Source organism: Thermobia domestica, chromosome 13 (genome assembly GCF_964235325.1).
Source record: "Thermobia domestica chromosome 13, izTheDome1.hap1.1, whole genome shotgun sequence".
Taxonomy (NCBI): Eukaryota; Metazoa; Arthropoda; class Insecta; order Zygentoma; family Lepismatidae; genus Thermobia; species Thermobia domestica.
In genome coordinates, this window is record NC_137466.1 from 220205655 (window position 1) to 220219587 (window position 13933).

The following is a 13933-nucleotide window of genomic DNA, read 5'->3' on the forward strand; positions in this document are numbered from 1 at the left end:
TTAGCTACATTGTGTTTTATATTAGTACCTTTTATTGTTTTCTTTCTTATTATTTATTTTTAGTAGTATAATTATTCCATCGCATACTCTGATACCAAGTGCTGTATTTTTGCCAAAAGCTGTTCGCGGCACTAAAATAAAGATTATTATTATTATTATTATTATTATTATTATTATTATTATTATTATTATTATTATTATTATTATTATTATTATTATTAATGACCTGACAGAAAAAATAAAATACCCTAAAATTCTCCTATATGCTGACGATATGAAGTTGTTCAGATTAGTCAACAATGAGTTCGATAATTATTTACTGCAACAAGACTTAAATGCAGTAAACACGTGATGTAGAAATAATTTTCTAAAAATTAATGATAAGAAAACAAAATTTATGACATACACCAATAAAACTCAATATTATGTCAGTAAATATGTGGTCAATGGTGTACAAATTGAGAAAGTAAGCATTATTAAAGACCTAGGTATTACATTTGACAGTCAGTTAAAGTTTTCTAATCATATAAATTGTATTGTACAAGGTGCCAGAAGGATAATAGGTTTTATTTTTAAACAGTGGCCTGTATTTCAAAGAGATAAAACGTATAAAACGTATCAACTATATAAATTACTTGTAAGACCAAAATTAGAATTTGGTTCGGTAATTTGGAACAGCATTTCTAAAACTTTGACAAACAAGATTGAATCTGTGCAAAAATGTTTTATTCGACTTCTATGTTTTAAAATGAAAATGAGCTATTACTCACATAGTTATGAATATTGGACTGATTATTGGGGTTTAGAAAGCCTTATGAATAGACGGAAAAATTTCGACAGAGTATGCATGCAAAAAATACTAGATAACATTTATATCAGTGAATATTGTTTACAAAACATAGGTTTTAAAGTGCCAAATCATAGAATAAGAAATACCATGATTTTAGTTCCTCTAAATTGGAAATGTGAAATTTTAAAAAGATTGACATATTCTTTAAGCTCATTTTAGACTTATTGTATCAAACAATGTGAAAGTTTTATGTGATCTGACTGATAGTTTTTAATCAATGACGTTTAGAAACATTAAGCCAAATGTAATTTTATGACTGCTGTTCTTAGCTTCTTGTTTTAGATGGATGGAAAACTTGATAAGTTTTACTGCGTTGACAAGGAATTATTTCTGCTTAACTGACTTTTATCTACATTGTGTTTTATATTAGTACCCTTCTTTTTATCGTTTTCTTTCTTATTATTTATTTTAGTAGTATTATTATTCCATCGCATACTCTGATACCAAGTGCTGTATTTTTGCCAAAAGCTGTTCGCGGCACTAAAATAAAATAAAGATTATTATTAAGATTATTAAAGATTATTATTATTATTATTGTAAGTCAAATTCAAATTATTATCTCTTATATTCTTTAGAACTTTCCGTCTGAGGCTTTAGGATTGTAATCTAAAGAAGAACACGGTCGGAACCCATAAATATATGATGTGAGAATCTAGGCTCAATCAAATATCTGTTCTAAGTTTTTGTTCACCTTTCTCTATAACTTTATGACTATTTTAAATATTTTTCCAGATATTTATTTCCATTAAGCTATTTATTAGGTCGGAATATTTGTGTCCCCTTTACAAATTGATCTTTCATCACTTAAATATGACAGCATTAATAAGCCAAGTGAAAGCAATTCTACCACTGTTGCCTTATTCTGTATGTACTGAATCCCAGTTCTGTATGTACCCAGTTACTTGTTGTTAGATGCTACTTCAGTGATGAACATTAGAGAGAAGAAATAACATCAATATAAATGTTTGCTTATACTGAAACAACAAATAAAAAAAGAAGAAAAAGAGGCGTTAACCTACTGGCAACTCTGAAAGCTCCATCCTCTGAGGTAATTCCAGCCATAACTGAGACCTTGTTGTAGTTTCCATCTCGAAGCATTTTGTATGGCTCTTCTGGCAGGAAGATTTCTTCTCCAGCGTTCACATTTCTCTCTGGAGTCACTGAGTACAACAGCAGCGGATCAATGTCCCATCTCTGTACCAATAAGAAACTTAAATAACATTTGTTTCCAATACTTATGGCGAAGAATTTTACTAATATGTATAAGCTAATGAGTAAACTATATAAATATCCTTTACTTAGTAAACCGACGACTTTATTATGAAAATTTAGAGTGAAAAGAGACGACAAGGCCTCAAATTGAAATAAAGCTTTCGGCTTACAATGCCGGTGTTATCATTCGTCTGTGTAACTAAGGAAAAATATTCCACTCTTGAGATGGGTGTATAGCCATCAGACCCATTAACTCTTGTGTATGGACCGCTATTGTTAATGAAAAATTGAGGAATCGAGAGATTTTCTTTACACTATGTCCTTAATAGGAACAACTTTAATTAATATTCAATGTGAAAAAGTGTAACTGAACTCTGATTTATCATATCAATGCGCTAATCGCGTATAGTATAAAGAAAATTGATAAACTCCGCAATTTTTCATATAATGTCTAATTTAATTGTTACAAGTATTCATTAGTAGCAATACTATGCTATCCACAATTAGAGTATAGTCCATGTCTGAATGACTAAGCATAGGTCTCAAGAGTACAGTTGTGTCTTCTCAAGGAGAGAAGTGCTAGTATATTAGTTAGCGCAGGGACATAGCATAACAGAAACTTGGGTTCGATTTCTGATCCAGTGAAACTTGTTCACACTGAACATTTACATCTAGACAGGATAAAATGTGAAGAAAAAAGATCAGTTTCTTTAGTTGTCGTATAACGGCTTTTAAACCTAGTCTTGTGCAAATAAATGAAAACATTGCTAAATACATGATTTTTGGCATAAATGCTAAATTTATGAAAATAAATTCAGTAGGCTATTGGGAATTTATCTAGAAAAACTTGTCGAGATAACTAAAGAGAATATTTTTGTTGTTCGTTAGCAAACGCGGTTTTTCTTCGACATAAACTCAGAAATAAGGGGTTGCTTAAAATCAGTTTAAGCATTCCTAATTTGCATTATCTTACATATACATCTTTCTATGGGTTAATTTTACTTGTACTACGTAAAAGGCTAATTGAAGAGATGACAAAGATAAACCTTGGGTGACAGGCTGACATTACAGAAAAGCTAATGGCAATGATGGATCTAAATTTACCAGCTCCTTTTCTTCTTCCTCATTAAATTACAATATTCAACAAAACTGACAAGGACTGTGCTACGAGATTTTATGCTACATCTCCCATTTCATCTATTGATGGATAAGTAGCCAAATCCAATGGTGCATCTCAAATGTCCTCTCGTATTATTTCAGCAGCCATTTCAAAGTCTTTCTTTTTGCAAATTTTTATTTCTTTGTAAATACTATTCATCATGGAATATGTTAAGGCCGGTGTCAGTAAAAGCGATAACTAATGGTTTACTTCCCACTGCTTCTGTGATTATAACTCTATCTTCAAAGCGTTTTTTCGAACAAGTTTTAAAAATGTAATATGAAGTTTCACATATTACAGTGTCTGATAAGTTATTGATTAAATCCTTGGATCCAAATAAAGTATATTGACATTTGTCATGATTGTCAAAATTTCCCCATTACCTTACAAAACTCTTAGAAAGTATGGGCCTTCTGACATGTATAGTTTTCAGCTACCTAAAAACATACTTATTGTGGCTATAATATTGCATAAATTGAGTTAGAAAATTTCTTTACTTAAAATATCTAAAATTCTGGCTTAACGGTTATATGAGGAAAATGCTAAGAAAAAAATCAGACGATCTTTACTCTTAACATTGTTATGTTCGAATCATTTTTTCCTAAGAAAATTTGTTTTCGAGATGGCCGAAGCACAAGTGTTTATTTTTTTCCTTTTGAGGACTTTTATGTTTTTCGGGCAGATAAAAACTACATATGTACGGAGTTGCATGATCCTAAGTTTTGTGAGTAATTTTCCTAAAACGACTGGATTAGTAGAGAGACCAAACAGATCTCTTAGACAGCCTCAACAAGTGGCCAAAGATAGATCTAAATAAACAAAGATACATCACAGCACGGTAATGCAGGCAATAGGGGCAAGCAAAATGTTGTCTATTTAAATCTATGCTACTCTCATGGTGTTAGAAGGCTATACACACTGAGAATAGAAGACATCTGAGAAACAACTGTAATAACTTCCTAATTTCCAAAACAGAAGTTAACGTTCCTGTGTTCGAATACTGCCTATACCTATATCTCGCTTTAGTTTTGTTATGGAGAAAATGGAAATTAGAATACCATTAGTTGTTTGTACGAAGCTGTGATGTCTGCAGCGCTCTTTGTCCTGAGGCAGTCGATAAGAACAAATGAATCGTCTGTAGGACATTCCAGCAGCTCCCCCTGTCGTTTGGCGATTTCGCGTGCGTTCCTCGCTGTAGCCCAGGGAGCCAATGCATTACCACTGTGAATAATTGCACGATGAAAAAGTCCTGTAAAAATATTTCTTTTCTTAATGTTCAAAAATTGGCAAATTTTCGATCTTCTTACACACAGTGATAAACGATTATTACAAGTAGATCTCTGTTGTTATGAACAATTATACCGAAAGTAATATCTTCAACTAAAAATAAATAGCCACGCTGGTTTGACAATGAAGTAATTGCAATAATTAAACAGAAACAAATCCATCGAACAAGAATTAAATATTCAGAATATGATGAAATAATGTTTAGACAACTCAGAAAACAATCTAAGAAAATGATGAACAAAGCATATAAGAAACATATAAATAATATAGAACAAGGGTTGAAGTCAAATATAGTGTTTTTGGAGTTTGTTAAGTAGTAAAAATGTAATTAATAATAATAATAATAATAATAATAATAATAATAATAATAATAATAATAATAATAATAATAATAATAATAATAATAATACCCTTAATCAGTTAAACAGTTTACTCGCACACAAGTTAGCAATTGCATTAGTGTTCAAGAATTTAGAATAGGAGTTAAGAAACTGAAGCCAAAGAAGGCTAGTGGCCCAGATGGTGCCCACCAACCTATGGTTGAAGTGAGAAAGAAGAAGAAGATATATTATTTCTAAGCCTTCTCTAATTGGAGTTATTTACTCTGTTGAAGATATAAATAAATAAATAAAATTAAATAAAACTAAATAATAATAATTTGCAGAGTCAGTCAAACAAGAGGAAGAAAAATACGTAGAGATTATTATTTAAAATTGTGGTGATATTGAAGAACATGTCAAACGATGTTCCTTTGTAGACATTAGGATGACACGAAATTTCAGCGTTTTGAATCCATTAGTTTAAAAGTTTCAAGGTCGTATCAAGGTAAATGGTCCATGCTGTATATATCTTAGTACAGTAAAGGTTTATTTTTGCATATCTTGTTTGAGATAGGGAGGTTAAACCACGAAACCTTTTACGTACGTCACTGGCGCTATTAAAGCAATTGATAACTACATACTTACAAACTATATCCAACACTTTCGACTTTTTTTTCACTATTTATAAACAAGTATATAAACAAGTAAAATTATTGTCTACATCTTGAGAGCTTTATTTATACCTGAAAATGCTAGTTTTCTGGTTTGATTCGAGTTATTGTTCCTGTATGAAATAGCCTTCGTTTCATTCAAGCATAATGCGATAGTGCGACATGTCTACATTTGAGTTGAGTTGATTTTAGTTTAGCATCCCATTCAGCAGCGAGGCTATATGAGACGTGGACCTACTGATTAACGTGGAATTCGAACCATATGAGCTCCCGCCGGGAATCGAAACCGGCTCTCCCATGCCACAGGCGCTTATGCTAACCGCTTAGCCACGAAAGAGCTCGACATGTCTACATTTATGCACCAATTCTAAAGGTTTTTAAAAGAAAATTGTTAATGAGAGAATGTATTGTATTTTTTGTATGTACTACGTATTACGTAATAGATGCCATAAACAAGCGTAAACTGTTGTTACTGTACCTGAAGAAAGTGGAGAAATGACGTGATAGTGAGTGCTGGCTCCACCCGCGCTTTGACCGAAGATTGTGATGCTGTTCGGGTTGCCACCAAAAGCTGCGATGTTCTCATTGACCCACCGCAGGGCCGCAACTTGATCTTTCATTCCATTGTTACCTGGACAGGCAGAATCTTCAGTACTTAGAAAACCTGAAATAAGGAATACCATTTTGTAAGAAAATCACATTTTCCACATGTATATCAAATTTTCTAGCTCTGTGTCTTATAGTGGACAGTTCCTCAAACGGACAAATACAAAGAAGGGACGGATTGAACCTCAAATTTCCTTCTTCTAGCCTTTGTCTATTATATGTCAACAGTCTATCGTGCACTATTTCAGGTTGAAAATACTCCCCCTCTACGCATCTTCAAGGATGGCCCCCGTTACATTCAGTTGCTGTTATCATTTAATTATAAATTCTGACATTAGATTTTCTGGAGGGAAAATTTTTCCTTACAGTGCCAAAGAAAACGTCACCATTTTGGTGTATAGTCTTAAAATGGAAAGATGAGAGTAGTGAGACAGTGCTTGATTTATTTATTTATGTATTTATTTATTTGTTTATATATTACAAAAGTATGCAGTAATGTGTTGATAGAATCTTTGAAAAGTATACGCTCGATGTTTTGAAAAATAAAGCGTATATCCTTTAGTACCTTCCTCATTTAAAGTGAATATGCGCTGAACTATAAGAATATTAGATGGATACACGGCATTAAGGATTCAGTAAAAATCAATGGGGTGCACTCATAGTTTGCGACCGGAGATCTCGTGAGTTATGACCACTCAGGCTTAGCATGGGTCCCACATCGGGATTATTTATTTATTTATTTATTTATTTTTTTTTTTTGAAAATTAGCCTTCTTGAAAATGCTGTTTTAAGTATTTTTTATAAAAATGGATTGCTTTGTTTTCCTATTTCTTTCCACAGTGAAAAGACTATATTTTTCAATAAGAGTATAGTGGCGTAACCAGGGAAGTTCTAATATTGTAATACACGATATAAGTTCTCATCATGTCATTCAGAGCACTTATCATTTGTAATACGAGAAAAGTGAAATTCTGTTTGAAAATATGCGGACAAACGCTCTTTCAATTTGTCACTTTGAAAATTTTCAGCCCCACAATCCCAGAATTTTATGTGCTTACATCCCTGGTAAAATCTACTCACACCTCATATCCTCTCCTCTCCATTTTATTATAATATCGGCTCCTACTATTATTTAAGAAATGAGGTGAAATATTAGAATTTTTCCTCTTTTTTCTTTCAGTACCCCACAAAAATTTTAGGAGTGCTCAAGCACCAAAGCACTCCGGGAGTCGAGGCACTTGTATGCTGTATATCTCCATTTACACTCTATTACATCCTTTGGAGTATGTTTTCAGATGCAGATGCAATGTGTGAAAGTGTGGTAAAAAATTGAAAAACTCTTAGGGATTACTTATGATATATGTTGAAGGATGACATCACAGCATGAACTGCCGAATTTCATTTAAATACGCTATTAATAACTTGTTTCCCTCTCCTCTTTCCTTCTTACATGAAACAGTATTTAAAAAAAGAAATCTTTCAATTTTATGTCCCATGGTTACGTCGTGTAGGCTAAAGGACACGGTGGTGATGAGAATAAATGAATTGGTAGAATGAAGAAAGCGAGAATTCCGAGGAAACCTGCGCACACGGTGTTTGTCCAGCACAAAGCCAACTTGGAGCGAGTTGTGATCTAGCCAGGAAGCCCACGTATCCGAGGCGAACGCTCTACCACTGAGCCACCGCTACCTGAGACAATATTGAAGAATAAAAACACGACGAATTGATCATATATAAAAAGGTAATTAAACAATTCTTTGTGTTAGAAAGTTAATACTAGTATACAAAGTTCTTTGGACTCACATTAAGAGGATGGTACAGAACGTGTATATAAATAGTTACTTGTTTATTTCAATAGATTTCTAAATCACATTCATTTGTCGTTTTAATGGTCCAAATGGAACAGTTGTCGATTGTCCGTGATTTCGAACACTAAACCTCCAGCGGCTGAGGAATAATAGGGTACACTACTTTTATTAAAGTAGAGTAAATACACTATAATACAAATACAGTGTGTAATTCGGTATACTGTACATACAGACTATAAGATAGGAAAATAACAATTTTTAGTTTAAAATCAGGCCTTTAAAACTGAATTGGCTGGTCCAGCTTTTGTCAGTTGCTTCCGAATTCAGTGAAATGGAGATACGTAAAACCATAGGATCAGTGTATAAGATATAAATTGATGTAATTAGAATGTTTTCACTTTGAAATATTTATTTTTATTAGTGATATGATTGGTATTAATATTAGTTTTCTTTTATTATTAAAATGTCCTAACTTGATCAAATAACCCACAAAATTTTATTAGAGGTGGGCCCGTACGCGGCGCCTTATATCACAGTATATTGATAGTTTTATATATAAGAAGTCATACATTACAGGTATGTCTCTGTTTGGCGTTATATATTACAGGTAAGAATATAACCCTTCCGTGATCACCACCATCAGCATTTCCACCTGATCTCCGCCCAACACCGTACCCTTCAATCACCTTAAGTAGTAAAGAGATAAGATAAAGTTAAGCGGACTTACGTCACCTTTTCTATTTCTAAGATAAGCTATTCTAAGATAAAGTTAAGCGGACTTACGTCGTATTTTTTCGCGTTTATTAATCAATTAGGCTTATCAGATGAAAATCAAAATATATTCGACGGATTTATTGCTTATTCAAACTTTTGGAACATACAATTTTTATAACACTCTTAATAATATCAGAATTACACTTTTCTTACGTTAAGTTAGTAAGAAGCACCGTAAGCCACCACACTTGGCATTTTCGGGATCACACAAGTGTTTAAATCCAAAATAAACGAATTTAGGGGGCACGATGGCTCAGTGGTAGAGCGTTCACCTCCGGTGCTTGGGGTCCCTGGTTCGATCCCAGCTCGCGCCGTGTGGACTTTGTCGTGAACAAACACCGTGCTCGTGGTTTTCCTCGGGGGTTCTTCCGTTTCCTCCCACTTCCTTCATTCCACCATTTCATTTATTTATCATAATCACCGTCTCCTTTAGCCTAACCGGCATAATCGTGGGACGTAAAACTTAAAATTTCATTTCATTTCCAAAATAAACAAAGAAGAATGTCCTATTCACCACTCACATAGTATCTCAAAAGGACTTTTCTTTTTAGCGAAATGTTGAGGCATCCTCTATCTGTTAACACTATTTTGTAATTCCTATGGATTCTTCGTAGAGTCAATATTCATCGCGTCTTAGTCCTTTGAGTAACCCTGAACAAAGAACTTGGTTCTACGTATTACGTATTACACAAGATCTTTTCTTCGCATCTTTCTGAAAGGTTTGGTTGTAAAAATAATCTCGTCTCCTTTCGAACGAGAAAGAAAATAAATATATTGTCATTATCATTTAATAACATTTGATTAACACTGATTTTTTTGACACAGTTAATTATTTGTATTTAATCTCGCTTTTATGACCTACACACTTCTGGTTTGACTCTGTTATGACCTACACAAAAGTTTTGGTTACAATGGCAGTTTACTTTCCACCCATACGAATATAAATCGCCACTTACACGAATTAATTATTCTTTTATTATTATTATTATTATTATTATTATTATTATTATTATTATTATTATTATTATTATTATTATTATTATTATTATTATTATTATTATTATTATATTTGCACACATGCACGCACACACACTACCAGTTCTTCACACCTTGGCTTCTTCCTCTACTTTTTTCTTTTCTATTACCAGGTGATAAATGATTCGAAACAAGATACTATCGTTGAGCGACTTATTTAAAGATGTGTAAAAATACACGTATTCTTTGTAACGTCACTATTTCTTCAACTGAAAAAAATTTGAATAAATACAGAGCAGTCATATTGGCGTTAGGCGAACTAATATGCGTACGAAGTTTAGAGTAAGTATCCAAGAACACGGGTTAATCACTAGGTATAGTTCACTAAACAACAAAACAGTATCTCAGAGTAGCACCATATTAACTTCATTAGCAGAGGAGCTGCAGTTCGTTGAAAACACACTAAAGGAGATTCAGATTCATGTCCTAATCCATATTCGCTAATGTTCATGAAACACTACAGCAAACTTTTTACCACGAACCAGCAACATTCGTAAATTCAACAAGAAATGTTTGGAAAGTTCAGTTAGTACTTTCGCTGGCATGCAGCTTCATCAGGTGAGGGATTTTCTTCCACGCGAATAAAGCATAAACGGAAACTAAAAGGCCATTTCGATGAATATTGAAACGGACATAGGACTATCATTTATATAGTTCTTTCAATTTAGATTTTACTAATCATAATTTAGATTATACAGGATGTTTCAAAACAACACCTTTAAAGTTTATTTTTTCGTGTTTTCGGCTGACTATAAATCCGAAAGGAAGCATCTGTGCACTCAGGATGATCTATACTTTTTTTCTTGTGTTTGTGTAAGCAATCACGTTTGGGTGGTCATTCCTGCACCAAGATAAGACAAAAAGTATAGATCGTCCTGAGATCAGAAATGCTTCCTTTCGGATTTATTGTCAGTCGAAAACACGAAAAAATGAGCTTTAAAGGTCCATAGCTCCAAAACTATGGGACCTACCGTAGTCAGGTCAAGACTTTACTTAGGAACTAACATATGCGCTATCCAAATATCCAAGTTTCAGAATTCTGCGGTACTTCCACAACAATTTTTATAGAGGTAGTTGGTGAGTACTTCAAATTATATGCCCGTAGCCAAACTCCATCTAAAAAAATGTTGCGTCAGTACCTTAGGATTCTAAAACATGTATTTTTGGCCAGCCCACATATTTGTTCCTAAGTAAAGTCTTGACCTGACTACGGTAGGTCCCATAGTTTTGGAGCTATATAGCTTTAAAGATCATTTGCTCATGTTTTCGGCAGTCTATAACTCCAAAAGAAAGCATTTGTGCATCCACTTTAGCCTATACTTTTCGTCTTATCTTGGTGTCAGAAATCACGTCCCAAACGTTGTTGGCGTTGTTTTGAAATACCCTGTATAATATTTAACTTCAATTTTACATAACGAAGTCTTATTTTGCAAAAACTTACGAAACAAATTTAACAAATAGTGTACAAATAAAATTTTGTATTAATATCATTCTTATGATTATGTATATGAACATAGTTAACATTTCTTATATACTAATAAAGCATCCAAATTAATACAGAAAATATGCACATGAAAAATAAATTTCTTCAAAACATCATTCCAAACATTGAAGCATTTCTTATTAATTTTTATTTACACGATCAAATTTATTTTCAAACACAAATAAAGTGTCACTAAAATGTAACGAGAAATTTTAAAGAAACAAACTTGTTACACACTGATAAAAATTATTCTGAAATTCAGTTTTCAGTTAAGCTGGTTCCTTACTACAAAATTCTTTTACGACATTCAACATTAATTCTTTTGCATATAATTCATACGATAAAGAAACAGCAATGTTTCATCTTGAAATATAAAAGATACTCCCTTGATAGGTACTTGGCATTAGTAAAACATATTGAAAGCATACTAAGGAAAATAATGGTTTTAATGTAAATATACTTTCATATAGTAACTTTAAACATGACATACTATATCATTTATTTAAAAAAAAAAAAAAAAAAAAAAGATTACTTTTCAATATAAACACAACACTGAACAAATTGAAAATATCATCACTAAAGTTTCAACTCTGAAATGAAATGTGAAAATTATGTTTTGAAAGATGCAATATTACGTCCTAAAAACATTTATTTCCTTCTGTAACGATAAAAGAAAAGTTTAAAGAACATACTCCGTAAAATAGAATAAAAGCAATTAAAACATTTAAATGGTTCTACTGTCTGGCTCAATATATATCATATATATTTGTATATCTTGTTTTTAATTATCAAATCTAGATACGATTATGCAATAATATATTAACACAAATAACTGCAAAAGGTAATATCAGTTTGGTTTTTTTTTTAAATTTTTCTACATATGTACTAGAATTGATGCACAATAAAGATTTAAGTCTTCTAAATTTTTAATTTTCTAAAATTAATTTCCCATACTTGATGATATATATTACCTTCAAATAAGAAAATATTGTATTTAAGGCAACATTCAAGAAGATTAAGAATTTCATTCACTGCTGGAGTACTAAATATTTTACTGTACAAGATGTTAGTAACTGTTTCAAAAACTAATAGCAAAAGAAGGACGGACACATGTCAACTACATCAATTGATGACATTTTGATGTTATTTGCATTAGCTGAATTACATATTGTTGTTTAATCTCGAAACTGTTTTTTATGTAATAAGTAAGGGTAGGGGCGGCTTTAGGATTTTAATTTTGGGTAGGTCCGCTCCCTCGCTTATGGATAATATACACATTTGATTGATTAATGACAGTAGAAAATTACTTTTACAGTAGTGTTTGATGCTATTTGTTAAATAATTTTCTACCATTAATATAAATAGTGGAAAATATATTTACTCTTTATTATATGTTTTAGCGATTATACATTTTCAAACGTTTTGGGTAGGCCCCTGCCTACTCGGCCAACCTGCACTGAGTAAGGGGAATATTCAAACACGTAAAAAAATCACAAGCCATTTGACCAATTTACATATGGGATGATATTGATCTGATGTAATAGGCCTAGTAGGAACTTCTACCTTATGTATTTTTGGTAGGCCGTATATAATAGGTAATCTGGGGTCAGATATTTAAATATTTATATTTATATCTCTCCTCTCCCTCCCCTAAGTTCTACTGTCAAAGTGAAATGATAAAATACTTTCCAGGCCCAAACCTCATCTATGTTGAAAATTTGATCAAGATCGGTCTTGTAATTCAAGAGACTAAAAGTGTCACGAACATAGTCACTTTCAATTTTGTATGTATTTTTCAAGTTAGCGTCGCGGATGCACGATGTAATTTTTGGCACTTTCACAAACTTGAAATATTAAAATGACATTTTTAAAATCACTTCATATTCTTTCTACTTGCTAGGTTATTTAATTATATGGAATAGAATCTAGACATGACGGATGAAGATTTCTTTAATTATATATCATGTATAGATTTTTGCATGCAGTGCACTATGTTCACTTTTGTGAGATTACCATTTTAATATCTTTCGATTTTCATAATTTTGCACTGCAAACTGTATTTTAGATACATTAAAGGATGAGTATGTTTTTGATTGTACTAATAATAAATTGTGAAAGATAAAACTGGTCTTATAAACTAAAGCTCCAATTAAATGTGCATCAAATCCAAGTACATCTTGTTCGTTTAAAAGCTACTATGCTTCTTTTGTTCTCGTTGAGTCCTGAGTTGTTTCTCTCCCATCCACTGCACAAAATACAACGAGAGGAGAGAAGAGTGAAGCATAGTATTACTAAAAACCAAACATTATTTACACACTTTTCTCTTGTTTTTTTTAAATTGATAATTTGGCATATGATTAATTGTAATCTTATATACGTTTATCATAATTTTGAAATATCAATTTCAAAGGAAAATTTACTTTTAAGCACTATTTGTCTTGGACCATTCGGGAAAGTCCCGAAAAGTTTTAGTTACTTTGCTCTGACCAGAGTAGGTAAGAAAACAGTTATTTTTAAAAATTATTTAATTATGTCATTGGTAGCTTCTAATTATATGCAATCACACAAGACTTGTTTAAGATGTTGAGTTTTTTCGTGTATTGATATCTTATGGCACTGCCCGAGTGTCAAAACAAATCTGGAAAGTTTCCGTACTTTGATGTTGAAGCAATGACCTAGCCGAAGCAAAATTAACTCCGCAAATAATCGTTTTTATGAAAAGAAAATA

General features: G+C 32.2%; 1 protein-coding gene across 1 annotated transcript in view; it reads right to left on the reverse strand.

Annotated features, from left to right (window-relative positions):
* The window catches only part of LOC145669053 (juvenile hormone esterase-like), a 38344-nt gene that overhangs the window by 9972 nt on the left and 14439 nt on the right, over window positions 1-13933 (reverse strand). The window contains exons 4-6 of the mRNA XM_081737414.1: window positions 5978-6163; window positions 4280-4470; window positions 1870-2044 (exon numbers count right to left, since the gene is read on the reverse strand). Coding sequence (XP_081593540.1) covers window positions 1870-2044; window positions 4280-4470; window positions 5978-6163 — 552 coding nt within the window. The remainder of the gene's footprint in view (window positions 1-1869; window positions 2045-4279; window positions 4471-5977; window positions 6164-13933) is intronic.